General features: G+C 37.8%; 1 protein-coding gene across 4 annotated transcripts in view; it reads left to right on the top strand.

Annotated features, from left to right (window-relative positions):
- REV1 (REV1 DNA directed polymerase) overlaps positions 1-27,667 on the top strand; it is a 50,876-nt gene that overhangs the window by 1,949 nt on the left and 21,260 nt on the right. Inside the window, exons 2-8 of one of the 4 annotated variants that reach the window (XM_015850521.2) lie at positions 11,813-11,879; positions 12,587-12,719; positions 14,302-14,470; positions 16,809-16,958; positions 19,264-19,979; positions 21,775-21,882; positions 23,397-23,513. In XM_015850521.2, coding sequence (XP_015706007.1) covers positions 11,823-11,879; positions 12,587-12,719; positions 14,302-14,470; positions 16,809-16,958; positions 19,264-19,979; positions 21,775-21,882; positions 23,397-23,513 — 1,450 coding nt within the window. In that variant the 5' untranslated portion in view covers positions 11,813-11,822. Of the gene's footprint in view, positions 1-11,812; positions 11,880-12,586; positions 12,720-14,301; positions 14,471-16,808; positions 16,959-19,263; positions 19,980-20,117; positions 21,371-21,774; positions 21,883-23,396; positions 23,514-26,376; positions 26,692-27,667 lie in introns of those variants that run through there. The other 3 variants (XM_015850530.1, XM_032441711.1, XM_032441714.1) reach the window with 3 other exon arrangements.

Genomic DNA, 27,667 nt, shown 5'->3' with positions numbered 1-27,667 from the left:
TGTAAGTGTCTTCACACTAATTGGCACTGCAGAGGTGTCTCCAGGCCATCCCTCTGGAGACCATGTGTGCACTCTCACTGTACAAAAACTGGCTTTGAGTGCACAGGAAAAATAATAGAATTACACAGACTTTAATAAATCAGTTGTTTGGGACAAGTAGGGAAAGGAATAACTTATCTGACCCTACCCGTGTGTTTTCCCCATTTAATCTGTTAACTATTGTTTATTTTATGAAGACTGATTTTGATATTAAGCATCTTTCTGTTTTAATTAAAGGTGTATATTATTATCTCGGAGATCTCTGTCAGCTCTTAGCAGTTTGTTTGCCTGGTAGAGCTGTAACTAGGGAGCTAAATAACCAAATGTTGAAACCCTCCTCCAGGAATACAGCGTAGATTAATTTGATGATAGTGGCATGTGTTTACCTAAGCGTAGCAAAATTAAGAAGAACTCGAAGCAAATAGAAATGAGAGTGGCCGTGTAGTTAGAAAGAAACGTTGAAAGTAAGAAGCGAATCTAAGTGGATGCAGAAGAACGTGAGGAACAGGTGAGGAATTGTCAAACATGGTTCATGTAGCGTAATTGTGGATATGGCTTTTTTATTTTAAGAGGCAGATTTTTGTAATGCTTCTCCCTGAGAGCAACCTTCTGCTTTGTTGTGGAAACCAGACAACTGTTTAATTGGAGAGACAGATGTTTTTTAGGGAGGAGGACTTCTCATGTCTGTCCCCCTGCCTGTCTCTGCTTCTTGCAGAGTAACTGGTGCTCATGAGAATCAGGAAACCCTTCTTCATTCTTCTTCTTCAGTGGAGCTGAGATGAGTATGCAGAACAGCTTTACATTCTGAGCAGTGATAACTTCCCTTCCTCTTGCTTGTCTTGTCCAAACTAACAGAAACTGTTGTAGTTAAGGAGTCTGTGACCATTACATTCATCATGGTTTAAAACTTAGTTGCTGGCGTAAACTGGGAAGCTCTTTACTATGAGGTAAATTTACTATTTACCTGTGCAACGTGGTGTAGGGAGCCTGCTTTGGCAGGGGGGTGGACTCGATGATGTCTCTAGAGGTCTTCGAACTCCTACAATTCTGTGATTTCTGTTGAGAGGCTGCAGAGAGGCTGTGATGCCTGTCCCTGGAGGTGTTTAGGCAGATGTGGATGGGGCTGGTACCGTGGTCTATTGTTAATGGGGAGGTTTGGTGGCCTGTCTGTGGTGTGTGCGGGTTGGAGCTTCATGATCCTCAAGGTCCCTTCCAACCCAGGCCATTCTGTGATTCTGTAAACAAAGTTCAGACATTAGGTAATATATATATAGTATATGATATCTGAACATATCATAGAATCAAGAGAATTGTAGGGGTTTGGAAGGGACTCTAGAGATCATCGAGTCAACCCCTGCAAGCAGGCTCCCTACACCACGGTCACACAGGTAGGCGTGTCAGGCGGTTCTTGAATATCTGCAGAAAGGAGACTCCATCCACGTCTGGGCAGATAATTAATTGATGATACGGACGGGTGACATACAGTCAGTCATTGGTGATAATTTAAGATATGCGCAGGCTGTTCATCAAATGAAGATAGTGTGATTTGTTAATTTGATTTAATATCGTTCACAAGGACACAGGTCTAAGATAATTTTGATTCTGTATGAGACATATATAGTCGATTGCCTCTGTCATGACATAGAACCGTGAGTAAGAATATATTGATGTAATTCTTATGGTGCGAGAGCAAGTGCAGAATAAAGTGCAGTGAGAGAGAGTAGTTTATACAAGTGTGATCGCTATGTCTGGTCATGTAAATTGTGATTGTATTGGGCCTGCCAGTTGTCAGCGAATCTTCAAAGTAAAATAGAGTCCTGTCTGCTGTGTTCATGACTTCATCCCTCTGAGGTGATTCTGATCAGCTGTTAGGCAGGGCATGATGAGTAAGCATCTCAAATAAATGGTTGCTCTCCACTGAGGAAGTCATGCAATAAGTGATAATTCATACAGGTAGGAAAGCCCACACCCCTGTTTCACCATGAGTACAATTAACCAAGCTGAGTAAGCATATTTTATGACTGCTTATTTTTTAACGCAACTCTTAATTCTGCTAAAGAAAAGAGATAGTGGTTTGTAGTGAAAGGATACTGTGCTGGTTTCTGAATCTGCCTTTTGTTTTAAGGAAACGTGAGATCATTGGGAACAGGGGAATAGTGCTTTTCAGTCTTTATTTCCTAGATTTCTGAAATAGCTTTTTTCTTTGCAAGCTGCTAAAGCAGTCATTTGATAAAACAGTCAGAGGGATCGGGAGGTAAAGAATTATCATTTTAATTTCTTGTTGATAAGGATCTGAAAGTGATGTTTTGCCTCTCCATAATAATTCCTGTCGTTTCTGTGTTGATTTTTAACCTGCTGAGTTCTACAGACCTCACGTTTGCCCGAGGAAGGCCGTATTTGCTCTATGGCCTTTTTGTATTGATTAGTCTCTACTAAGCAGAGGGGTAACGTTGTTTCAATGTCAGCTGTAAACTGAGATATACAACTTAGAGCCACTTTGGGCCAAGAACGCAGTTCAGATTTGGGTTTTATACAGGGATCTAATGAATTGGAGCTTTTTTTGTTTTCTCCAATGAGCTTCAAACTCTTGTTTTCCAAATGAAATAGTGAATATCTTCAGCTGAATCTAAGAGAAACTTTAGAATACGTTGGATAGTGAAAAGTTGCGCTTAGTATATGTCCAAGAAGTTGCAAATAGTGGATACAGAGGTAAGAGTAAAGAGACAACCATACTGAGATAGCTTCTTTTATTCTCTGAGCTCTTTATTTGTTACCTTAATGGTAGAGTTTCATAGAATATAAAAGTCCTTAGTAGTTGAAGAAGCTTTAAAGGCTCACTTAGACAACTCCATTCCATGGAACAGGGAACCACAGATCAGAATCAGGTTGCCAGGGCTGATCAGTCTCATTGAAGGTCTTTAGGGGACTTGCACAAACAAATCCTGGATCGCATCTGTTCCACGTGCTCATCTATTCTTATTGTAATAAGACTTTTTCCTTATATCTAGCCTAAATTTACCTTCTTTGAGCTTAGAGCCATTTCCTCTTGTTCTGTCACCACAGACCTTGCTAAAGATTGTCTCCTTCCAGTAGCTCCTCTTTATTTATGTATTTTTTTATATTTTAAATAAAGTGTTTAGTAATTTTTGTTGCTATAAGTCTTGTTCAGCCCATATACATCCTTGGTGTCCTATGTGAAGTAATGTGAGATAAACAGGGGGGAGATTAAGAAACGTTTCCATTTTGTTTTGATCTTTCCACTTATAGTTTCAGCTAATTCCTGCTAGTCGTGTTGGTCTGAGTGGATGATAAAAGTATTGTTCATGGACTAAGGAATGACCCAGAAACTTCAGACTTGGAGGAAGTATAGAAGGCTCATCTTATGAAGATTGTACTTCACAAACGTTTTGCTGCTTTGAGAGTTTTAGAGGCAGATCCAGGAAAAAATAATTGGACTATGCAATATCAATTGGAATTAAGAAGTGCTATACAAGAGGTACCGCAAACAGAAAATCTACGTACTTAATTACTGACTCTGTAATCATCAATACTTTTGATAGTGAGATTGCTTTGTTTCCTAGAGTTTTGCTACTTTTAGGACTTGGGGGTCCTGGTAGACAAGAAGCTGGATACAAGCCAGTAGGGTGTGCTTGCAGCCCAGAAGGCCAACTGTGTTCTGACCAGTGCAGAGGGGGGAGGGAGGTGATTGTTCCCCTCTACTTAGCTCTTGTGGGGCTCCATCTGCAGCACTGTGTCCAGGCCATCGGGCCCCCAGTACAGGAAGGACATGGAGCTCTTGGAGCTGGTGTGGAGGAGGGCCGCTAAGATGATCAGAGGGCTGGAGCACCTCTCCTATGAGGAAAGGTTGAGGGAACTGGACTTGTTTAGCTTGGGGAAGAGAAGGCTCTGGGGAGACCTCATTGTGGCCTTCTAGTATTTGAAGGGAGCATATTAACAGAGTAGAGAATGACTGTTTACATGGGTTGATAGTGGTAGGAAAGGGGGAAGGGTTTTAAACTGAGATGGAAGGTTTAGGTTAGATATTAGGAGGAACTTTTTCACACTGAGGGTAGTGACACTGGAACAGGTTGCCCAAGGAGGCTGTGGATGCCCCATCCCTGGAGGCATTCAAGGCCAGGCTGGATGTGGCTCTGGGCAGCCTGGTCTGGTGATTGGCAACCCTGCACATAGCAGGGGGTTGAAACTACATGATCATTGTGGTCCTTTTCAACCCAGGCCTTTCTATGATTCTATGATTTACATGTTTAGTGGCACCCATATGTGTGCAGAGAGATGGCCCTTAGTATTTGATATCACATACCACTTGAGCCTGACAAAGTGGATGTCTTATCTCTCTTTTCCCTGAAGAGCCTGGCCTGCTCAGCATCTGCTCAGTGTACACTGATAACACTGAGTTCAGTAAAAAGCACAACTGCCCTGGGCGTTTCTACTAGAAAATAATTTGTGGAGAAGAAATGGAGCCTTCTCATTATATTGGTTAGAGCATTGGTCCAGAGTGCAGATTTGTTTTTATGCTACTACTATTGCTGAAATGGTTAATTGGGATGCAGGATAAATGAAGAGATCAACAAAAAGACAAGTTTAACATGCCTTTGTGCACTCAACACCTGCATGCATGGAAAAATACATCTATATGTATGCATGTATATCCATGCAAATGCATAAAATTGATCAAAATCCATATCTCTTTCAACATGATCTCACCGGTATGCTTACTTCATGCCCAGGGGACCCAAGAAACATGAAGAATGGTGCAGGTCAGAAGTTTTCTGCAGAACAGTTCCTCTGAATTCATTGTTAAACATTTCAGAGCATCTGCAGGTTCCTTGCTTTGGTCACCTCTTAACATTTCTACATGTTTTTTAATCTATTCAAGAACACTTACACCTCCACCTACCCATTTTTTGTGCCTTGTTCAGTTTTTCTTCTTAACTCTTCCTCTAGTTGTCCTTAGGAAGCCTTAAATCATTCAGTAGCAGTAACTCATTATGTGGGACAAGGGATCTTTGTTTACATGTGCTGCCTGCTAGCTGCTTTACCTGAGCTTCAGTGTAGGCTTCATGGGTAAGACACAAGTCTGTTCAGTGTGCTGCTATTGAGAATCTAATTCCATGAGTGGTTTCTTGTCATGATTTGACTTAATGATTTATTTTTTTTCTGGAATCTAGGCACTTAGAAACTGATTGTAAACATTGTAAGTGTGCTTTGTCCTCTTGGGGACATTCCTGTGCCCCAAAAGAGTATGAGTACGTAAAAGAAATAATGAAGCTGGTTGCTGACATCTGAAATTGCAGCAGTAAGAGTATTTGAACTAAGCAGTGGCTTGAGCTACGTGGTTAAACATAGCATTGACAATTTATGAGGAGAAGCCACTTGTTACTGAGGAACTCTAGGGGTGGGATGGGGGAAATATTACCAAACAGAAGCCAGAGTGTTCTATGAGCAGAAGAAAAATTCAACCAAGGTAAACCTCTTCTTGTGACAAGCTCTAAATGGACTGTAGCTGCTACTGAGTGCTGTTCCTGAAGGGGAATGAAGCATTGACAGTTGGTCTCAAATTGAATCTGGCTTGCTATTTTTCAGAGAACTAACCATCTCAAATGCCGTGTATAAAAGCAAAAAGACTATCTGAAAACAGATTGCTCAAAGCTAGTGCAGGCTGTGCAGTGATGTACCGTCTTACACTAGGACAGCAAGTCCTCTGCTGTGTTCCATACCCTGTGTTCATGGTTCCTTAAGCTGTGAGAGTTTAAAAAGAAAGTCATCTGTCCCAGACTCCAAGTCATTTGGGAAAAGGTGTTAACATATTTGTTCTGTACAGCTCTTTGTGTAAATGGTTAAGTGCTAAATAACTGCTTCAGGCAGTTGTGATGATGAGCCAACAGAAGAAGTGCATCTCCTTTAGTTAGTGCTTGTATGAAGGTATTTAGTAGTTGACACGAAAGTAAACTGATCTGAAATATAGACCATTTTTGCAGTAGCTGTCATTTTGGAAGCTGAGATAATTTATTTAGCAAGGAGGCCCTGTGTCTTTCTGGGATAGTGCTAACACTGAAGGTCAGAGTATGTTTTTTTTGCTGTCAGACTCATGAAAGAATGCAGGGAATGCAGGGAACACGGTTTTAGAAGTCATCCTCACTTCAGCTTCATAAGGAGTTGATTCTGAAGAGCTGTTTTTCCATTCATTATTTGTGTTGTATGGCATGTCACCTTCCTAGGCAGTACCGTGGGTACTCATCCTTTTGAACAATACTAGTTCTAAACTTCTCATTCCCACTAGCGGTTTTGTGGCCATTACTTCACTGAACACAGTTGTTAAACGGGTAAGAAACTAACTTATACAATCGTATGATTTATTTTGGATTTAGCAAGCTGAATTGGCACATAGCAGCAGTCATAAGGGTCATGTGAATGCAGAGTTAGTAGAAGTCGGGATAAAGCCTGTTAGGCGGTCAGAAGTTGAAGAGCAGCTTCATTCCTTTTGGTGGCTTGCAGACATCAAGTTGACTCATCCGTCTTGCGAAACTTCACCCTGAGTGTGTATTTCCCATCTGGAATAAAATTCAGTTGCTTTGTGACATCCTACTTAGTTTAACATGGAACAGTATTGTTAACTCGGGTGCCTCAAATCATAGGTCTCTTTGAAATAAATAAATAAATAAATAAGCAACTTGAAATATCCTTGTTTTGAAATTCCTTTACTGGATTCTGAGATCTTTAGTACATAGTTTAAAAAAAAAATAGATTTAGACTCTGTTGCAGCAGCTTTTTTTTTTCCAGAAGACTCAGCCAAGAATAGGTCTCTCATGTGCTGAGAAATGTGTAAACATGTAAGACAGTTCTTTCCTCAACAAGCTTGCAGCCCAGTGCCAAGCAGAGTGGTGAGTTTGATGTGGGAGCTGGAACCTAGATGCATGAAACTCAGTCAGGCTACAAAGTACCCATCTGATGGAAACAGCTTTTAAGTCCTGCTGAGCTGGGATGGATTTGATCTATGGTTCAGGCAGAAGATTCTGATACTCATTAGCAGTGGCCTTAGATAGCTGTACTTCTTGTAACGTTAGAGTTCCACCTTCAAAAATACTATTAGTCCTGTTTGAATAAATTGATTAAATCAGCTTCTTTTGTATTAAAGGGTATTCGATAGCATTCATTCTGGTCAGAAAAACAATGTCTGTTACTACGTGCTGCACTTCCATTTGACTTTCAGTAATTAGAGATAGGGCAACCTGGATTGGATGCTGTGCTTTGCATTTAGTCTGGCAGGGTGGGCTGTTTGAGTCATAGCGCAGCCTCTGGTTGTCTTTACAAATAGTTATATGTGTATTCACGTACTGCAGAGTGTAAATTCTGCCAGACAAGCTGATCACTTGAAGAGGGAATGGAAATGTATCTGCATAAAGGAAAAGGGAATGCTGGAGAGTATGGCAGTGGTGACTCAAATTTGGGCAGGACTGGTACTGACCTGGAATTTAAAAGCATGTGGGAATCTATATTCACTTCTTATAGAGCCACTGAAGATGATATTCTGTGCTCTTATGTATTTTCCCTATAATACCTGTGGTTTTGGTCTGGGTTTGTCAATCATCCAAACTATCCCAGATAATTGAAAGCCTACTTACAACCACATCATCTTGATCTTACAGTATTTTAAAGAAATAACTTCCCTGAATCAGATACTCAAATACTTAATATCAACATTAACATCTACACCCCTTGTTTTGCAGTCAAACATATCACAGTTGCCATGCAAATCTTATATATACATTTATAGAATTATATATATTATTCTATATGTATGTAGAATTACATATATGGGTTTATAGAATTCACAAAATAGATATTACCTTTTATTGCATTAAATGATCTTTGAAGTTTGATTAACAGTCTTTAATAATAAAACGAACTAGTTGTGGATTGAGAAATATAATGTGAGGCCTAATAACCACCGTGGAATGGGACATTACATGTCGTTTCCAAGTGTGTGATATTGACTATATCTGAGTTACTAGTCATGTACAGAGCATCAGAACTCTTAGGTGGTCTTCTGTCATCAGTTTTGAAAGACATCTCCCAGTAGAAGTTTAACCTTTAGTTAAAGAATCTTACTTTGCCATACACTGAGATTTATACTGTGTGTACTCTTGAAAGGTACAGGGCCAAACTGTGGTAATTATGAGGACAGGAGTTCTTAATTTGACTATTTCATGTGTATATATATACACATGACATATATATATATGTGTATGTATGTATGTGTGTGTATATATATATATATATATATATATTACCTTGAAAGCTTCTTCCTCTTGCAGAGAAAATCATGGATTCTGTTCTTAGGAATACTCCTTCAATCATTACAGCTTTCTGTGCAGTTACAGTGTTTGTTGGGGATTTGTTTGTGTTCACAGGTCCAGAGCCATGAGCATTTCAGTTTTATTTGAAAAGGGTCATTTTACAGATTGTCTTTGCTCTGGAGATGCCCTGAAAATGATTTACTATGGTGGTTCACTTCACCAAGTCCCTTCTATTGATTCTCCACACCACTACTTTGAGGGTTCTTTACAAAGCATTTCTCTTCCTCATCCCTTTGTCTTGATTCCTGTAGAGAGAGCTTTGTATCATCTTTTCAGTTCACGTTTTGTGAAGCAGTGAACATGCTTCAAATCTTGCTTAACTTTTTTTTTTCTCTGATTTAATGTTTCCTGTGTAAGATGGTTTTTACATTCATTTGTTCCTTAGCTTTCAGAAAAGCAGCTCTGGAGGTTATCTTCATTTTCAAAGAAAAAATGGTACTGTAAGCTCAAGGCTTTAGCACGATCATAGAACAGCCCGGGTTGGAAGAGAACTTGAAAGAACATCAGGTGCAGCCTCTCAGGGGGAAAAGAGAACCTGTTGAAATTGGCACCCTGTCTACTCACATACCAAAAATCTTCAGTGGTAGGGACTGCACAGCATCACTGGGGAGGCTGTTTGGGTGACCAGCTATTCCCACTTTAAAAAACGTCTTATATCAAGACAAAACCAGTCCTGAAACAGCTTGTACCTGTTGTCTCTTGTCTTTTCCGTTTGGCTCCTTGGCAAGAGGGAGTAGTGGAGATTCTCCATAGTCCAGAGAAACCTTGGTTTATCAATCACTCAGTTTGTGAAACTACATAGGGAGAAATTAAGTAACCCCCAACTCTTAGGAGGTAAGCCAGAGAAATCTTGTGATCATTGGAATACTGTGTTTCTAACTTGTGTGTTTAGAATTGAAAAGACTGTGTCAAAAATCAGCATCTGCAAAGGAAATTGTAAATCACTGTCAGATGTTGGAAGTAGGCACTGCAGCCTGGTGTCTCTAGTTCTGAGGACTCTAGGAAGACAACTTCTGAGCAATCTATACATTGTGTTTTGTAACGTGCTAACCTAAAGGAGTTGTGTTTATCTAATTTTTAGTTAATCACGGCTATGACCTAGTTTATGATTTTAGTTTGCTCCGCTGGTTGTGATGATGTGATCTATTGGCTTTTAGACTAGGGTTCTTCCTCACCTCTCTGTGTCCTGAATAGGAATTTCGTGTTTCAAGGTTTCATTAAAGGTTTCCTCTCGTGAATCACAGAATCACAGAACTGTAGGGGTTGGAAGGGACCTCTAGAGATCATCGAGTCCAACCCCCCTGCCAAAGCAGGCTCCCTACACCACATCACACAGGTAGGCGTCCAGGTGGGTCTTGAATATCTCCAGAGGAGGAGACTCCACCACCTCCCTGGGCAGCCTGTTCCAGTGCTCCGTCACCCTCACTGTAAAGAAATGGAAGAGTTGTTTAGTTTCGGAGGCACTGGATATTTTTGTTTCCATGTTACTGATAGTGGAAGGACTTAGAGACAACCTCTTCCTTATTGAAATACAGATATCAAAGTAGTTAGTGTTCTGATTAAGAACTTTGTGATTGAAATCAAGAGCATCTTTGTAAGACTATGGTGACTTGTGTGGGTCTTACACAGTCTCAGCCAGATACATTTGAATTATGCTTTACGTGAGCTGATGGAAAATTCACAAGAGACACTGGTATCTAGAGAGAAAACATGACATAATGGGGAGAGAGGGCTTTGTTTTGGTTGTTGATGTAGAGCTAATTTCTTTGACAAATGATTAATCTTGATAATTATATACACGTGTGTAGGTTATGTATCAAATTACAGCAAACATGAGAAGAATAGAACCAGGTGCATCATGATCTTCTTGTTTTTTCACAGATCCAGAAACACACCACTGAAGCATGTTATACTTGCTTTGACTTTTCAATTCTGTTGGTACCTAATTTGGCATGTTCACACTATTACATGAAAATGATGGTATTTCTGAAAACCTGCCTGCAGCTAACTCTTTTTTTTTCTGCAGTGAGACATGCCTGCAATCCAGAGGGATTTAGCTGGATTTCAGAGTATGCCTGCTTGGTAACTCGAGAACAAAAGGGACTTAAGAGAAGGCTGCAATTCAGCTTTTAGCCATGTTTTTCAGAGGAAATAATATTTAAGTGTGGTAAATGAGGCAGTCTCCAGAACAGTGCTGGTGTCTGGATAGGTAAATGACCAAAATGGGTCCATATGCACCTGCATATACATTCTGGTAGGCTGAAGTGCAAGGGAAGTTTCTGTGCTCCACTACTGGGTGATTCTGTGCATAGTCCATAGAGCAAGTATCTTCTAAAAAGCAGAAGAGGAAGAGAAAAAAAATCAGTTGACTACTTTTCATGTTATAAAGTGCATTTTCATGCATTTGTATGGATTATAAAGAAGTATTTAATAAAAGAAAAGTGACTGGCTTAAATCTTAGTTTCAGAGTATACCAGGTCCTGTACCTGTCATCATGCTAAGATCTTGTAGCTCTGAAAGACAAAACAGTGTTTGTAGTTCGGGGACTAGTTAGAATAGAAAATGAGAAATGGAATATAGCATCAGTGACCCCCTGATCAGACTGCACTGTTAATCAGCATTTTAAAATTGGTGTTGCAGCAGCTATAGTCAGTGTGGATCACTTGGGTACAGTGAGCAGTTGGCCACACTCCAAAGCATTTCTTTCTCTCCACCAGTTCTGTTGTAGCTCACTAATGGCTCATCTGGGGACACTGCTGTGTACAGCTCGTGGTCGAGGGATAAGCGTATTACATAACTGAAAGCTGTAATTTGGATGGCTAGGTTTATTTTGTAAAGAAGTCCTATCAGTAGATTGTACTGTAGCATTTAAATAACTGGCGCTCCATTGGGAAAAAAAAGAAGAAAAAAAAACTTTTTTCTTTTATGTAATTCTGTTGCACTGGAACAACAAATGTTTGGGTCTATTATGATTTGATCTAAATCCATTAATAAAATAATCCACTTTCCTGCCAGGATGTGTCTGCTTGCATCCCACCACATAGTTAATATTCAAAATGAAATAAAAGACTCTTCCTGTTTTGGGCAGTATTCTTCATGAATGGTAGCAGTGGTATTTATGGACCTTCTATTTTTCATTGTTTATAGGAGAGGTATGATGAGCAAGAAGAGCTTAATCACAGTGGAAACTGAACTTTGTAAGGACTTTCTTCTATAGATTATTACAAAATTGACTAACTGGAATTGTATGCAATTTCTTTTAGTCTGTGTTCAATGCAGCTAATATACTTCAATGCCCAACCACTGTAATCTTTATGGCATTCTAGAGGAGGCATCATTGATAAGTTGCTGACAATATTACTGAACATCTAACTGTGTGTTTTTCTTTTACACAGAAGCTTCAGTATGAGGCGAGGCGGATGGAGGAAACGGGCTGGTGAAGGCGATGGCTGGGGAGGATGGGTAAGTTTAAAACCAAGTGATTTCTGCTTGCTTATTTGCTTTTAAAAAGACAAATGGCATTATGGCTGAGAAGAGTTTCGAATTTTGTTAAATATGCTGAAGGTGTGCTGGAAGTTAAACTGTTCTGCTTCACTTGAAGAACGTCATTCTTATAAGTTTCCCTCGAACATGAATCATGTGTTGAAGTCTTAATTCGTAGCCGTCAACTAAAGTGACTTATTAATATATTGAGAACCTTGAGTAGCTTCAACCATCTCTTAAAAACTAAACCAAGTAATTTTAAGAATATCTTTAGTAGTTAGCAGTATGTTTTTTATTGCTGAACAGACATTGTGAGGCCTTTGGCTTAGCATCCAAACTGGCATAACTCCCTGATATCTTTTCTTTTGCTTTTGTTGCATAAGAATTTTTTTAGAGATTGAATTGTTTTTCTTAGAGAATAAGAAAAAAGAAGTATGAAATAAGTCCTGGCATATAGTCCTGGTAAATAGGTGCAGTTTATCTTGAAGGTAAGAATTTACAGTTGAGGATTTGGTGTTTTTGTTAGTAAAATGAATGTTTCCTTTGTATGTCAGCAAAAATCAGTTTGAGGGAATTTTGCAAACTTTTCTCGCTTCCTTTAACTTACTTGTTTTAGACTGTAAATATAAAATAGGACTTGCATAATTAATTTGGATTTATTTGTTTGTTTTTAACTTAAAAACTAGGGAGGGTACATGTCAGCAAAGGTTAAGAAACTGGAGGATCAGTTCCGGTCAGATTCAGCCATACAACACCAGAGGGATGGGAATTCATCAAGTATCTTTAGTGGCGTCGCCATCTATGTCAATGGCTTTACAGGTGAAGCTTTTGTTTGTTAAGAATCTGTTCTGTCTTGTTGCATTGTCTGCTTAATATCCTAACTGGAGTAAAGAAATGTGACTGCTTGCAGATAATTATCTAGCAATTATTGGGTATCTTAAATTTTGTGTGTAACTTTCCTTTGTATCTCACAACGAAGGTTTTCAATTTGTTAAATTTATGTTAGAGTGGATGTATAGGGATTTTCTTGCTCAGAGTGGTGTAATACTTGAGGCAGTGAATCCATCCAATATTGGAGGAGCTAAGGCATAAGTATACGTTGCCTATATCTGGTGGACTGACAAGTGCGATGCATGTTAACTGGAGTAAGATTTTTAATCTACCATACTTATATTCATATTTCTCCTGGGCTCCGTAAAGCAGCTTAATAACCTTTTTGAAACTTCCCAGAAGCCTTATTCAGGGACCTATGCCAAGAATGTTGTTACTGTTACATAACTGATGTGTGCAGCATCTGTGATGTGGAGCATGGCAAGTTTGAGCATGAGCTGAACAAGTTGAAACTATTAATACAGCTGGATCAGATATTTAATACAGACAGTTTGTTGAAACTCCAGCTTTTACTTTAGTGTTCAGGGCAGTAGTTCCCGAATAGGGATCCACAAGATGGATGTCCACAAGACTGGAGTAGGGAACAGAATGCTTTGTGGACTATGTACAATATCTTAAGTTAGGTGGTTAAACTGTTTTGAGAGTTACCAGTAAACCTCTGGAGAGAATTGTGGCTTAATTATTTTGAAAATAAATTTATTCTTCCTTCCTGTGTTGATGGACTCTCTTGGTATCTTGTGCTTAATGTACCATTCAAAACACCCAGACATTTTAGTGACACTGCTGAAAAGATTTTTGACAAGCTTTTTTCCATTATTTTTTCTGCTGCTTGCAAAATAATTATTCTCACATTAAGTTGTTAGGTTTTTTGTTTAGTTTTTGTTTCTGTTTTTCAATCATGTAAGGAAGAATAGCTACTCTATAGTAGTCAGAGGGGATAAGAAATATTAGAAGGAGTAAGAAGAGATGTTTGTTTGTAAGGTAGTCTCTGTTCCCCAGAGGAATAAAGGAATAGTCTGGTAAAGAAAAGCAGGTTAGCTACTTCAGTGAGTCAGAGATTGTAGAGCAGGAGTTCTTTGCTGTTGTTGAACCTTTTTGATATTAACTCTTATCTATTTCTTCTGGATGTAAACTGCTCTCCCAAACTTTGATGAACCTACTGGTTAACCTAATACTTGTTCTTCGTATTTTTTTGCAGTGAAATGTTTTTTTAGAAGCAGTGAAACGTCAAATTCTCCTGAGTGTTTTTTGTTTTCTATTCACGCTTCCTTCACACACACTGTGGAAATATCCTCAATAACAAGCAGAATGTTTGTATTTTGAATCAGTCTTTTTAGAAACAGTCTTCTACATTTCTTCAGAAATGCATTTCTGATTCTATCTTTGAAGAACATGCAAAGCTTTGGGGGGGAAGAACTCATTTTTATCATGACGTTGTATTTCTCAGCTACCATTTTTCTGAAGGTATTTGCTGACACAAAGCAGGAATATTTGTTTTTAAATTTTATAGATCCCTCAGCTGATGAGTTAAGACGGCTTATGATGTTGCATGGAGGTCAATACCATGTGTATTATTCCAGATCAAAAACAACGCACATCATTGCCACAAATCTGCCAAATGCCAAAATAAAAGAACTGAAAGGAGAAAAAGTAGTTCGACCAGAATGGATAATGGAAAGGTAAGTTTAGGTCTGATGCTTTTGGATTCCATGGGGGGAAAGGGGTTGTCGGGCAGGGATGAAGTCTAGAAAAGTAGCTTCATAAAAGATTTTAGAAAATTACTTCCAACGGCTGAGTGAAAATACGGCTGTCATATTATGGATTTGTTCCTCAATGGTTGCTCCTTAGCAGGCTTTACTAAGAACACTGAGAAAATGTCAGGCCTAGAGCAAAACAGAACGTTATCTTGTTCATTCCAATTTCACATCCAGTCACTGGACTAGTTCTCAATATTTTAAATAAATGCCAGGTTATGTTTCTTAATTAACCTCTTGCCTTGTGTTTCACATGAGTTTCATCTAACCTGCAAATAAAGAAGAATGTCAATTTCAAAGCATTTTCATAAAAATGAGATGATTCTACCTTAAGATCTATCAGATTATGACTTGTAACAAAACTAAAGCCAAGGTTTTTTATCCAAATAACGTATCCTTTGGTTTCTCCACTCACTGAAATACATAAGATCAACTGAAGTTATCTTGAGGTTCTTAAGAACTTCATTAATTTCAATGAAATCAAATGCAGAGTCCTACACCTGGAACAGAATTTACTCCCTGCAGCTGGACAGGCTGGGAACTGATCTGCTAGAAGGCAGCTTTGTAAAAAGACTGAAGGGTCTACAAGGGTCTACAATAAGGCAGCAGTTGTGTGTCAGCCCTGGGTGGCCTCAAAGAATTAGCTCTGGTTTGAGTATGATTTGGACTGGAGACCTGCAGAGATCCTTCCCAACCTACTTTTTTTCAGTAGTTCTAGAGTCTGTGTCCTAGGGAGTGTGGAAAAGAGAGGGGTGTTGAACGATGTGTCTACAGCAGGCTGTATATTGATCTAGTGGAAGAAGTTACTTCAGTAGCTAAAATCTTAGCATTAAAAAGATCTTAAGTAGATGCTTTTTTCTTTTTCTCATGACCTTGAGTCACTACCTACTGTAGTGACTTAGAGATACTGTGTGGATGGTTATGCAAGTTCAGAGCGATACAAGAAATGTTATAAGCTCTTGTATTACTTACTTGTATTTCTCAGCTGTATCCTCTTTTTCTGTATATAAAGCTTTAGAATTCTACCATGTTCGTTTCAGCTCTGGCGATACGTAATGTAAATCATGTTCCTTTCTAAATGCAATATACTAACATATCAAACAGTATTGAAGTGATATATTTGAGGGCTGTTTCTACCATCCCATTCCCATAAGAACCTTACCATGTCTCTATGTATGTGCTGGCTTTCATTTATCTAATTGGGTAATGCAGTTCCCCATTAACATTCTTATCTAATTGCCATGAGACAGTAGCACATAAGGGATTCTGTTCCACTGCCAAACTCCCTTAACAGTGTTGCAGCTGAGCTAGTTTAAAAGCACACCTCTGAAAGGAACTGTTCAGGAGTTGAAGAGCAGCAAAGAAGTTCATATGTCACTGAGCTAAATTCTCATTACAGATTTAAATCCAATTGTATCTTCAAAACTGAACAATATTAAGCTTCTTTGATATAAAAGAGGTTCCTCTGTTATAAGAAGCTTTTGCATCCGTGACAGTATGCAGTATGACGTGTGGTACATGAAGGAGAGGTGGAGTTTAGGCTGAGAAGGGTGTTATCTTTTTCTGCTAGCAACAGGCATTGGGATGGAGAGCTGAAATCATGTGATGATGTATTTTTGAGACGATTTCACTTCAAAGTCCATGACTTTGATAAGCAATTTAGCAGTTATTGAAGTAGAATTGCTATTTCAAAGGGGGAAAAAAAAAAGGGAGATAGAGTGGAACATGTAGGTCAGAACTGAAAAGAGTGTGGTAGGTATTTGTGGAAGGTCTCTAGCTTTTTGTTAGTGCATTTTCTTACAAGAAGGTGTAATTATTGTTTTGGAATGGAAAAAGTGGAAGCTGGCCTCTTCTAGGTAGGTTCTCCCCAAATTGGCTGGGGATGCGTGTTACTCACATTGTGCCAAGTTAAAGAATTCAGTCACTGTTGTTCACTTGGAATAACCTGGACCATACACGATACTATTTTTTTTTTTGACTGAGTGTTGTTCTTGAAATGAAACATTTGGGTTTTCTGTGAATTACCTAGAGAAGGGGTTGTACACAGCTGTCTGATACAACTGTGCGAATGGCTTTTTTAGTGACAATCACCACATTACAAGTACCTTCTTTCTTCAGTCCAATTAGTAGAGGGAAGAAGGTTTTGGAAGGGGCGGTAAGTATTCATAGCAGAACATTAGTGATTATCATGAAAGTAACCACTTATTGTACGTTGCTTTTAAAATATTTTTAGTAGTAACCTATTCCTTTTCTTCTGTTTCAGCATTAAAGCTGGGCGTCTCCTCTCACACATTCCGTATCAGCTTTACACCAAGCAGTCAAGTGTTCAAAAAGGTCTCAGTTTTAATAGCATATGCAAACCTGAAGATGCTGTGCCAGGTCCAAGCAATATAGCTAAAGATCTCAACAGGGTGTAAGTGTTTCTTATCTTATATGCTCATGTTAATCATTCACCCATAATGGACTAGCATTTATAACTAGATAGCATTTTTTAATTATTATTACTTTTACTTCCCTCTGTAGGAGGGAAATTTTGAGATACTGAAATTTAGAAGTAAGGTATAACTATATAGTTATAGTATTCTTCAGCTTGAAGAAGATGAAACTGAGGAGATCTTATTGTGGTCTAGAGCTTCCTTATGAGGACAGTCAAGGGAGCGGCAGACACTGGTCTCTTCTCTCTGTTGACAATGACAGGATATGAAAGAAAGGCATGGAGTTGTGTCAGGAGAGGGTCAAGTTGAATGTTAAGAAAAGGACAGACATTGAAGCAAGCTCCCCAGAGCAGTGATCATGGCCTCAAGTTGATGGAGTATAAGAAGTGTTTGGACACTGCTCTGAGACATAGTGTGGAATTTTGGGTGCTCCTCTATGGAGGCAGGAGTTGGACACAGTTATTCTTGTGGGTCACTTTCAACTCAGGATATCTGGTAATTCTGTGATCCTTTGTGGAGCTGAGGTTGGCACTACAATTACCTTGACTCCAAGGCTTGTCTGTTACCTTTGAGTGATACTTTCCTCAGTAGTGTGACCTGAGAGTCCAGTTGGATACAGCATGTCTTTGTGAAAGCAACAGGCATAATTTAAAGGATTATGACCGATAACACTGTAAGTGGGTCTTTACTTCAAAAACAAAAAAACTAGTATAAAAATGGATTAAAAAATCCAATTATAACAAAAGGAATTACTGTAAAAGACTGCAAGAAGGGAAGAGAATTATAGGCATCAGTAAAACTCGGGTGGAAGAATCAGAAGGTGAAAAGCCTTTTACTTCAAACAGTGTGTATTGTAATTAAGTCGGTCATGGCATCTTTTTCAAAAGCAGGTGATATGTATTTGTTGTTCAGGGACAAGAGTCGTAGAGTAGTTGAGGTTGAAAGGGACCTCTGGAGGTCATCTATCAGTACCCTTGCTCAAGCAGTGTCAGAGATACTGAAGAAGATACTATTACTTACTTGTAACAATGATGTGTTCTTCTGTAGTCCACTGATATATTTAAAATCCATCTGTGTGTATTGCTGAGGAGACTTTACCACGAGAGAGATTTCAGGGATAAATGAGTATCCTAAGCAGAATTTGTTATGCGTATTTTAAACAGTGAGTGCTATGATCACCATCACCTCTTACTATTGCATTGTTAATGTTTTTTAAATGAGAGGAATACTCATACTTCTGAAAACACGAATTTAGTTTCAAGTTGTGAATTTAAAAGCCTACCTTACCCAATGGTATATAGTTTGTACCACTGGATATGCCACTTTCAATCAGGCAACTCTTCAAAACTGTTACGTTGAATGTAATTTATAATTGTGATATTCTTACCCAAATTATCGCAGTTAATTGGCTTTCTGATTTTACTGGTATACTGGATAATTAATTATTACTCATGTTGTTTTGTGACTGTACTAAATTGGTAGCTTTGGGAATTGCGAGCAGTGGTTGTTTTTTTTCCAGCAGACTTAGAGTATGTACAGCTTTTGAAGGCTCTGTTTTTAATTCTACTTAAGATTGTCACACTATTATTATTACTATTTTTAATAAAATCTTAGTCTTTACATCATCTGAGTAAATGTAAATTGCTGGTGCACTTGTGGGAGGCTACTTTGTTTTACACACTTAGATGATGAAAAGTGATCTGTTCGGGTTTTCTTCGAAAGCCATGAATATAAACATATTTTTTTTGCAGAGCTCGAACAGTCTTTTTCTTGAGAAAAGATAAAGTGAATCCAACACACTAATTAAATAATTATTTAAGAACAGATATTTTCTTTGTGTACTTTTTTGGTAACTAAATAACAAAAATAGCATCTCTTTATAAAAAGATAACCCCTCCTGATGGTTGCATATTTCTGCACTACTATGCTATCCATGGCAGCATAATGGTTCTGCTAATAAATAATTATTGCAGTTCCATTGGAGACTGATAATCAGTTTAGAAATAGAAGTGCCCAGAATCACACTTGTATTAGAAAAGCTGTGTAAACTTCTGGTAACGCTGCAGCAATAGCACAACAAATATGCACAGTCTGCTGCATGGTATTGGGTCATATTGAGAAGACATAGCTCAGAATTTGAGATACTTGTCTTGAGACTGACTGTAAAAACTTATCAGTTGTATACTGATAACAGTTGGTAAGATAAATACTTGAAGTGACCTGTAAATGTACCTTTTTAATAAAAGAAATGGTATTCAATGATCTATCATCTATCTGTTTCAGAAATCATATTAAACAGTGTGAGATGGAAAGTGAGATCACACCCAATGGAATAAGTAGCTGGAATGAAGAAGAGGAAGAAGATAGTGATGGGTTGGGATTTGCAGAGCTGGACCAGGTTCTTCCTGAAAGAAAACAAAATGGGATTCAATCTCACAAGGGCAGCACTGCCGTTTTTAATGGACACACGCATAACACTTGTACCAGTGCCTTAAAGACACAGGATTGCTTGGTGCCCTCCAGCAACAGTGTTGCAAGTAGGTTCTCTTCAGGCCCTGTGCAAGAGGAAGGGAAACCTGAAAAAGGCATCGTGGACTTTAGAGACTGCACAATGCAGCAGTTGCATCATAGCAACAAAAATACAGACTTTTCGTGGAATCCACATAGGACTATGAGTAATTCATCCTCATCTTCATCTTTGCACAGTAATACTAAAATAAATGGTGCTCACCACTCCACTGTTCAGGGGCCTTCAAGCACAAAAAGCACTTCTGTACCTGCTCCAAGCAAGGCAGCTTCCTTATCTGTGTCCAAACCTTCAGATTGTAGTTTTATTTCTGACTTTTATTCACGTTCAAGATTACATCATATATCAACGTGGAAGTGTGAATTGACTGAGTTTGTCAACAGCCTGCAGAGAAAAAACAGCGGTGTCTTTCCAGGAAGGGAAAAATTAAAAAAATGGAAAGCAGGCAGGTCTGCACTTAAAACTGACACAGGTAGATACTTGTTTAAGAAGGTTTATTTTGAGAAGGTGCCTTATCTTTGTTCATATACTAAATGTCTACAGAGACTAAGCAGGGTAATGTTCAATATTAACATTGCAGTCAGGCTATCTGGAAAAGCTTGGTGACTTTGATGCAGTGAAAACTAAAGGCTCTGCTACTTCTGCATTTGTTTGTAAAATTGTGATCTAATGTGATGCACTGATCTATGTTCATGTCTTTCTTGTAGAAATATTACCAAGACATATAGATTGATCGAGGGGAAAAAAATACATCTTTCTAAATGCGCAAGTCTGTAGTTGCCATGTGAAAAATCTTTAAAAAAAAAAAAAAAAAAGAAAAAGAAAAGGAAAAAAAAATAACCAAGAACGTTGCTGCTTATATGTAGTTCAGTGTGAAAAATTAAAAGATGAGTAACATTTGGAAATGAGTTAAAATCTAAATTTTCTGGTAGTAAGTTTTCTGTCTACCTCCATGTCTGTTTAAAGAGTAGTTGTGTCGTATGACAGTTCTAGACCTGGCTTGTGGTGGAAGAGAAATGTGTTGTCATTATATTGCACACCCAAGGGCCAAAATTAAGATATGTGGGTAATTTACGAGACAAAGTGTTGCACATAGAGATTAAGTATTTTGCATCTTCAGAAGCTCTAATTTCTAGTCTTATCCAGTTAAAAGGTTAGTTCTGTTCTATTGACAAGATTCTGACTCTGCTGTGTTGTAAAAATACCTATTTGTAATCGCATGAAAAGTTGCTTCAGACGATAAATTACCACATTCTAAAAATTTATTATTAGGTAAATTAACTGATTATATGTTTATCATAGCAAGCTCCAGTTATAAAACATGCTATCTTATAAGAATACTTTAATGAGTACTATTTTCTGACATAGTATGATGTAAGCTAATATACATGTACTTCAATTTGGCCTAGAGAATTTATCTATTTCACATAAAGCAGCGTCGTAAGGGCTAATTTGATCACTTGGTTTGTAAATATGTCCTTCATAAGGCAGTTTGGCTTTTTTAGTAAGAAGTCCGAATGGTAAATTATTAAGAACAAGAAAGCACTTTTTTTTGTTATTACTCAACAGTTACCATGATTGTCAAGCAAAACAAATCAGTTCATATGTGAAGTGTTTTTTCATTGTTATTCATTGTTCAAATTAAGATTTTCTGTTAGCTCTAGCTTCTTCTGGTTGGTCGTCATCATGGGCACGCAGACATGAACATCTAGATTGTTTGACACGTTTAGCTACAGACTGAAAAACTTACACTGCTGTCTTGTTTATCTTCACATGTCTGTATGTGAGTGTAGTACAGCAACAGCAAAATCCAGCTGCATGGAAGGTTTAACACATTGTGGTGTATTTCATGAAGAGTCACAGGTAATTCTTAGTGCAGCTGAACTTTTTAAAACTTTAGATCAGTCTTCTCATTAATGAGGAAAAATGGGTAAAGTTCTCCGCTGCAGAATGAATACTGTCATACTGTGGTTATGACTTTGTTTCCACAGCATACGATAACCTTGTGTTGAGAGAACTTGTTTTAGCGAGTCTTAATTAGATGAAATTGAAGTTGAAACTCTCAAATTGGTGTACTGGTTAGGTTGCTTGGCTACTGTTTATGTTTAGAATTTAGGAAATGTATATGTTCTCTATGTGAGAAGAAACCAAAGTCTTTGTAACTGAAGGTAGTAAAATATTGATTATAGTCCTTGATGACTACTGTAATTAGTACCAAAGTATATCAATTAGGGTTCAAGTTTTCTATTGGTGTATCTTCATATTAGGTAATGTGTCTGTTGCGAGCTCAGCCAAACCACAGAGCTGTATAATGCACGTGGATATGGATTGTTTCTTTGTGTCTGTGGCGATCCGAAATAGACCCGATCTCAAAGGTCAGTATTCAGTTCTGAATATTACAGCTTGATAAGTTGAGACTTGTGAAACAAACAAAAAAGACTGTACACTTAAAACATGACTTTTATGCGTTTATCTGTTTTTTGGCATCTTTATCTGGTATTCAGACCATACAGTTTTTCATATTAATGTTTTCTCACAATACAAATGCAAGCGATAGAGAAAACTGGAATTCCCTTTTGCTGTTTGCTTTCAAGTGTCTAAAAGAAGTAAAATAAAATCTGGAGTAACTGTTCTTATTACTGTTGCACCTTTCCAATTAGATCTACCGTATCAGAAATTGGGGATCAAATTCTGTTTGTCCTAAAAGTGGGTTTTGTTCACTTTGTTAAGAAAGAAAAAGAAAAGAAGAAATAGAAGTAGGATAGTGGGTGGTTTTCCTAAGGCATCCTAAGGAGCTTTGTTCATTTAGAATGGTGGAAACATCAAGATCAAGTACTGTCTCTTTGCCTGAATCATTTTTCGAGAGAAATTTGCCTCTCCTTCCTTTTCCTGTCTAAGGTTTTAATCCTGAATTATTGTTGGAAGATGAACAGTTTAGTTGGCATTTAGAAGTTGGAGTGTATGAGCATACATAAGACTTAGCCATTTGGGTTTTGGTCATGTTGGCTATTTTAGTTTATTTTGGGGGGTTGGGTTTTGTTTTGGGTTTGTTTGTTTTGAGATATAACATTCAGAAGTGGAGATACAGACTGTTTTATGTAATTGCTGAACTTCATCAGTGCACAAATCTGAAGACTTGGTGCTGTGGTGGACATCTAGTATCCATTATTGAGATGGAGTAAGCTGTATGATAACTTTCCTCTTTCCTAAAGCAGGCGCTGTGATGTTAAATATAATTCTAGTATGTGTGCATTTTTTTTTAAGTGAATATCCTGCCAATTTTAAAATTCCTTTGCTCTAATATAAAGAACGTAGGACTTACAATATCCTGCAGATATTCTTCTGCCTGTTCCACAGAAGTCTGCCAGAACTTTCAGTGCATATATTAGTTTGCTAAGAAAAATTACGAGGTGTTGATATTACCGAAGAGTCAAAAGTTTAGCTACAGATTTGATGTTGTGCAGGTGATTTAGCAAATGGATTTGGGTGTGTTGGCATGTGTACATTCCTTTATTTTAGCTAATAAATACGTTTAAACAAGTATTTAAAGTCAGCATGTTGTTTGCTATGCCTTAAACTAACAAATTAATAGGGCGCTGGTGAAGTTTCAGAACATGGTTTATAATAAAGATAAAGAGAAACAAGAATGACTGCATTTCACCTGTTCAGAACTTCTCTTTGCTTGTCTAATTGCAGTCACAGAAGTTCATAGTCACAGTGCAAAGTCACTTTCATAGCTACTTCTTCCTTAATGCTGGAAGAGTGCATAATCTTAAAAGAAACTGCAAGAAGTAAAGCAGACATCTTTATAATCTTACTCTATTTACACTACTATTAAAATTATAAGGTATTATACTTTCTTCTAAGTACATGTATTTTTTCTCCACAGGAAAACCAGTAGCTGTTACTAGCAACAGAGGTGCAGGAAAGGCACCGCTGCGCCCTGGTGCAAACCCCCAGCTTGAATGGCAATATTACCAGAATAAGCTATTGAATGGCAAAGCAGGTACAGATAAGTCTATTTGTTTAAATTGTTTTGTAATTGAACACTTTTTCCTTAAAGTTATTAATAAGTGCACAGTGGATAAACTGGTTTTTTTCATATGTGGAATTTCAGTTAAAGAAACTTCTTTGAACAACTTAATGCTCCGTGGCTTCAGTAAGAATAGGCCACTGTGGCTTTTTGTCAGTTTTCTTTGCTCAGTGTGAGTGAATTATTTTAAGAGTAATTTTAGATTTCATTGAGTGTAAGGTATATTAAGTACTTTGTTTAAGTAAGAGATACAGATTGTATGGGATGCCTTAGTTCTGAGTAAGCTTCTTGTAAACAAGAACATAGAAAATAAATGTTAAAGGCTACTACAATAATTTTTAAATTAAGAAGTAGAAAAACAGCATGTGGCCAGTAAGAAACAGTTTGGTTGAAGCTGGCTTTTGAATTGTATATGTGTACAATGATTATGGTACCTGTATGCAGTGGTTCCATTTGGGTGGGCCTCAGAGCATTTTTGGATGCCGTGAAGGTCTGTGGCAGCTTCCTTAGTTCTGTCTCGCATTACTTTATTTCTGCAAAGCCAGAGCATCTCTTCCAGCATGAGAATTCCTTACATGCCTGCAGTAACTTTGAAGTTTCTTACTTTGTGTGCCCTCAGGTAGCAGCATACAAGTATTCTTAAAAAGTGTTGTTATTGTCGTAGTGCCTGACCTGCATTTAGTATGAGGAAGTAAGTTGCCAAATAGAAATAGCAATTGGGTTTGTTTTCTTTTATCTTTTTTCCTGCAACAGTCTGCATAATCAGGTGGGCGTTTAAGTAGCTGAGTGTTTTACTGCCACTATTTCAGTTTAGGTTTGGAAGTTAAGTTTCTCCTTTGTCCCTCATAGATGCACTCTTTTACTTACCTTGCAATAGGAAATACTGTTGTTCTAAGGTATATGCCTCAGATAGTTTCCACTGATACAAGGGGTGGAAAAAGACAGTTTGTTATTTCATGGATATTTGTGAAGTTTTAGTATTCTTAATAAGAGAAAAAAGAAAAAAAGCTGTAGGTTTATAAAAGCTTTCTGAAGTATAGGAAGTGATGCCATTTTATTTGTCTTTTTTTATGTAGTTCGGTACTTCAAAACTGAGTTAGAATTTATGTTTGTGAAATGTATGGGCCTTGAACTTTCCATAGACTTCTCAGGATGCTCTAGTCTTAGCTTCTGCTGTGTTGGCAATGCCATATGTAAGCGTGTTCCACAGATAGCTGTGTTTTTAATGGAGTTGGATTTCCTGTGAGAACAGCTTGTGTATGAATATTTATTGGTAGCTGTTTTATACAGTGATGTCGTAACTTTTAGTTCCCTACACCACATAAGGATGTGACTTCATATAATCGAGCAATATTTGGAGATTGAGACAGTTAGAATTAAGGAAGTCTAGTTGATAACTCGCATGTTCGTTGTGATTCACAAATTCAGTGGTATCTTTTCTGCTATATTTTTTACTTAAGAAAGTTTCAGCCCCATATAGTAAACTCAGTTTCTTACTGCAGCAGCTTTTTCTGAATATCCACGCATTCATTTCCTTAACTTCACCATCCAGTCTCACTGGCTTGCACACAGGCAGGCAGCTATCTCTTTCTTGATACATAATCTGATTATACAACCTGTTGTTTTGGTGAAAGGATTTTTTCTTTACTCTTTTTACAGTCTCTATCTTATTAGCTGCAGGTTCATAATGTATTTTGGTCGCCGTATTAGTTTTTATTTCCACATACGTTGTTATTTATCAACAAAAAATGTAGCGAGCTGTTTTGCTTGCATTTTCATGAGAACACGAATTTTCTTTCTTTTGAAGAGAAGAAACTAGAGTTAGTAACAGTTTTAGGTGAAAAGGTGGAATGTGGGTTAGGTTTTTCTAACATCACAAAGTCTTAGGAAGTATGTGTGAAACACTTTAAAAGTGTGTGCTTAGTTGTACCTTGCCACAGGTAAATATAGTCCAGCAAACGCACATATTAAATGGAAGGGTGATTTTTCTAAAATATCAAAAATAGCAAATTCTAAATTGCACTGTGTTAAATGTACATAATTCTGTTTGGGGGAATGTTATATAAATGAAATCGAAAGGTAGTTGCGACCAACTTTGAACACGAACAGATTTTTATATCCATGCTTTAACATGGAACCCGCTTCAGTTTTTGATGCTTGATGCTTTCCAGACTGTTGTCTGATTTTTTTTTTTTGCCTTCTGGTCTTGCTCACTAGAAAAAATGTTTCAATTTTTTTTTTTATTTTTATTTTTTTAAAAAAGAAGAAAAAAAGAGCAGAACAAACAAACAAAAAACTCTGAATCGCTCACTTTCACCAAATACTGAATTCTGCAGCTTCAGCTACTTCTTTTTTTTGCAGATGACTAATTTAGTGATACTGGTTCCTGTCTTTGATCTGCCTTGCTAGTCAAATATCTAGTGCCGATAGAATCTTGACTCTCTATGGAATGCTTTCTTTTTCTTGTTTGAATTCATCCAAAAATGTATAACTTGGAATTTGAAAAAAATAAAAATGCTGTCATTCTCTAAATCATCAAATTGGAGATGGACTTTCTGGGTAGTCAAAATTACTTTTCCACGTATGTGTCATCTTTAACATTCGTGTCCAGAAGTTAGAGGATTAACGTTTGTTAATCAGAATTCATAGTTTGGGGTCTTTTTTCCATGGCCAGGATGCCCAAGCTGTGAATGTTTTTTAGGCTTCCTTTCCCCCAACCCTAGTATCTCCATTTTTTCATTCTAAAGAGCAGCAGTTTTTAACCATCATATTAGTCACAGATTTATTCTCAGCGATTTCTTTTTCACAGACTTGGGTCCTGGCCTCTGATTTCTCCATCCGTTGCTCCACATTCACCATGTGCCTGTCTAGTTTCCCAGCTTTTGATGAGAGGTTCTCTACCTTGCCTTCCATTGAGGACAATGTGTTCTGCATTGCCCTGAATTTCACATGAAGTGACTCCATCAGCTCATGGGGGGATCTGCTCTGCTGCGATGTGGAAAAAGTCGACGAGTCCAATGAAGATAGACAAGATGACAGCATCATCTCAGGCCAGGGCACAGGAAGGCGTGGACTAAAGAAACTTTTCTTGTCATCCTTACCTTTAGTTGGGGCATAATTTTGCTCTAATTTTCTGCTGCAGACACCTTAGGTAACTTACTGAGTTCATCATACATTACAAATATTTAAGACATAAAAACGTTCATGAACTTAGCAGAAATTCTGAATAAAAGCAACTTTTCACGTGAGTCAGGTTCTGCCCCTGCTGTCTCCACTCATTACAGCACTTTCTCTAGTCTCATAACTACTTGTATGTGCACATAGCACCACGTTTCCTTTCAAATTGTCAGCGTGTAAGTTGTTAGTGTCATGAAATATAATTAGGTGTTGTGGCACTCTGAAGAAAACAGCCTGTTTATTATAGTAAATAGACTGCAGAATGAAGGAGAACTACAACATACATTCAGTGTTTCATTTTAAGTAACTAGACCCTTTTTGTCTGTGTAATACCTTGTTTTGATTCTGATAGGGAGTTTGGGAGGGCGTAGCGTTTTTTGCATCTAGCCATTTTTTCAGGCTGATGAGTTACTGAGGGTACAGGCGTGTATCTTTCAAGGTATGCATTCTGTGAAAACCCACATGGAAAGGAACAGAGAATGCTTTACTGGATTCCAGTATTGTGTTATGAAATTCTGTTTAGTATGAGGCGGGCCAGAAGGGCTCCTTAAAACTTACCTAAGAGCATACAATGGATGTTTATAGAAAAAAGGAAGGTGTGTCTCATTTTGAAAGTCTGCTGTTGTAGTACTTACAATTTTGTCATTTTGATCCAAGAGAAATTGATGGCGATGCTTGACAGAAGTTGACGTATTTGACATAATCTAATAAATAGTAGGAAATAAAAACAGAAGTCTTTGTCAATTTCCCCAAAAGAGTGTTAAAGGAAATATAAACTTCTAGCTAGTGTTTTTTATAATTTGAGACGATCAGCTTTTTGGTCAGTTCACTCCTTAAAAATAACTTCACGTTATCTAGATTAAGTAGTTAAGGGAATGTGGTTTTAAATAAGAGGTTGTAAGTGTGATACCTGGTGGAATTGTATTTTGAATATAACTTCTTTGTTCTGG

Source organism: Coturnix japonica, chromosome 1 (assembly GCF_001577835.2).
Source record: "Coturnix japonica isolate 7356 chromosome 1, Coturnix japonica 2.1, whole genome shotgun sequence".
Lineage (NCBI taxonomy): Eukaryota > Metazoa > Chordata > Aves > Galliformes > Phasianidae > Coturnix > Coturnix japonica.
This window is presented reverse-complemented; position numbering and strand designations above follow the sequence as displayed.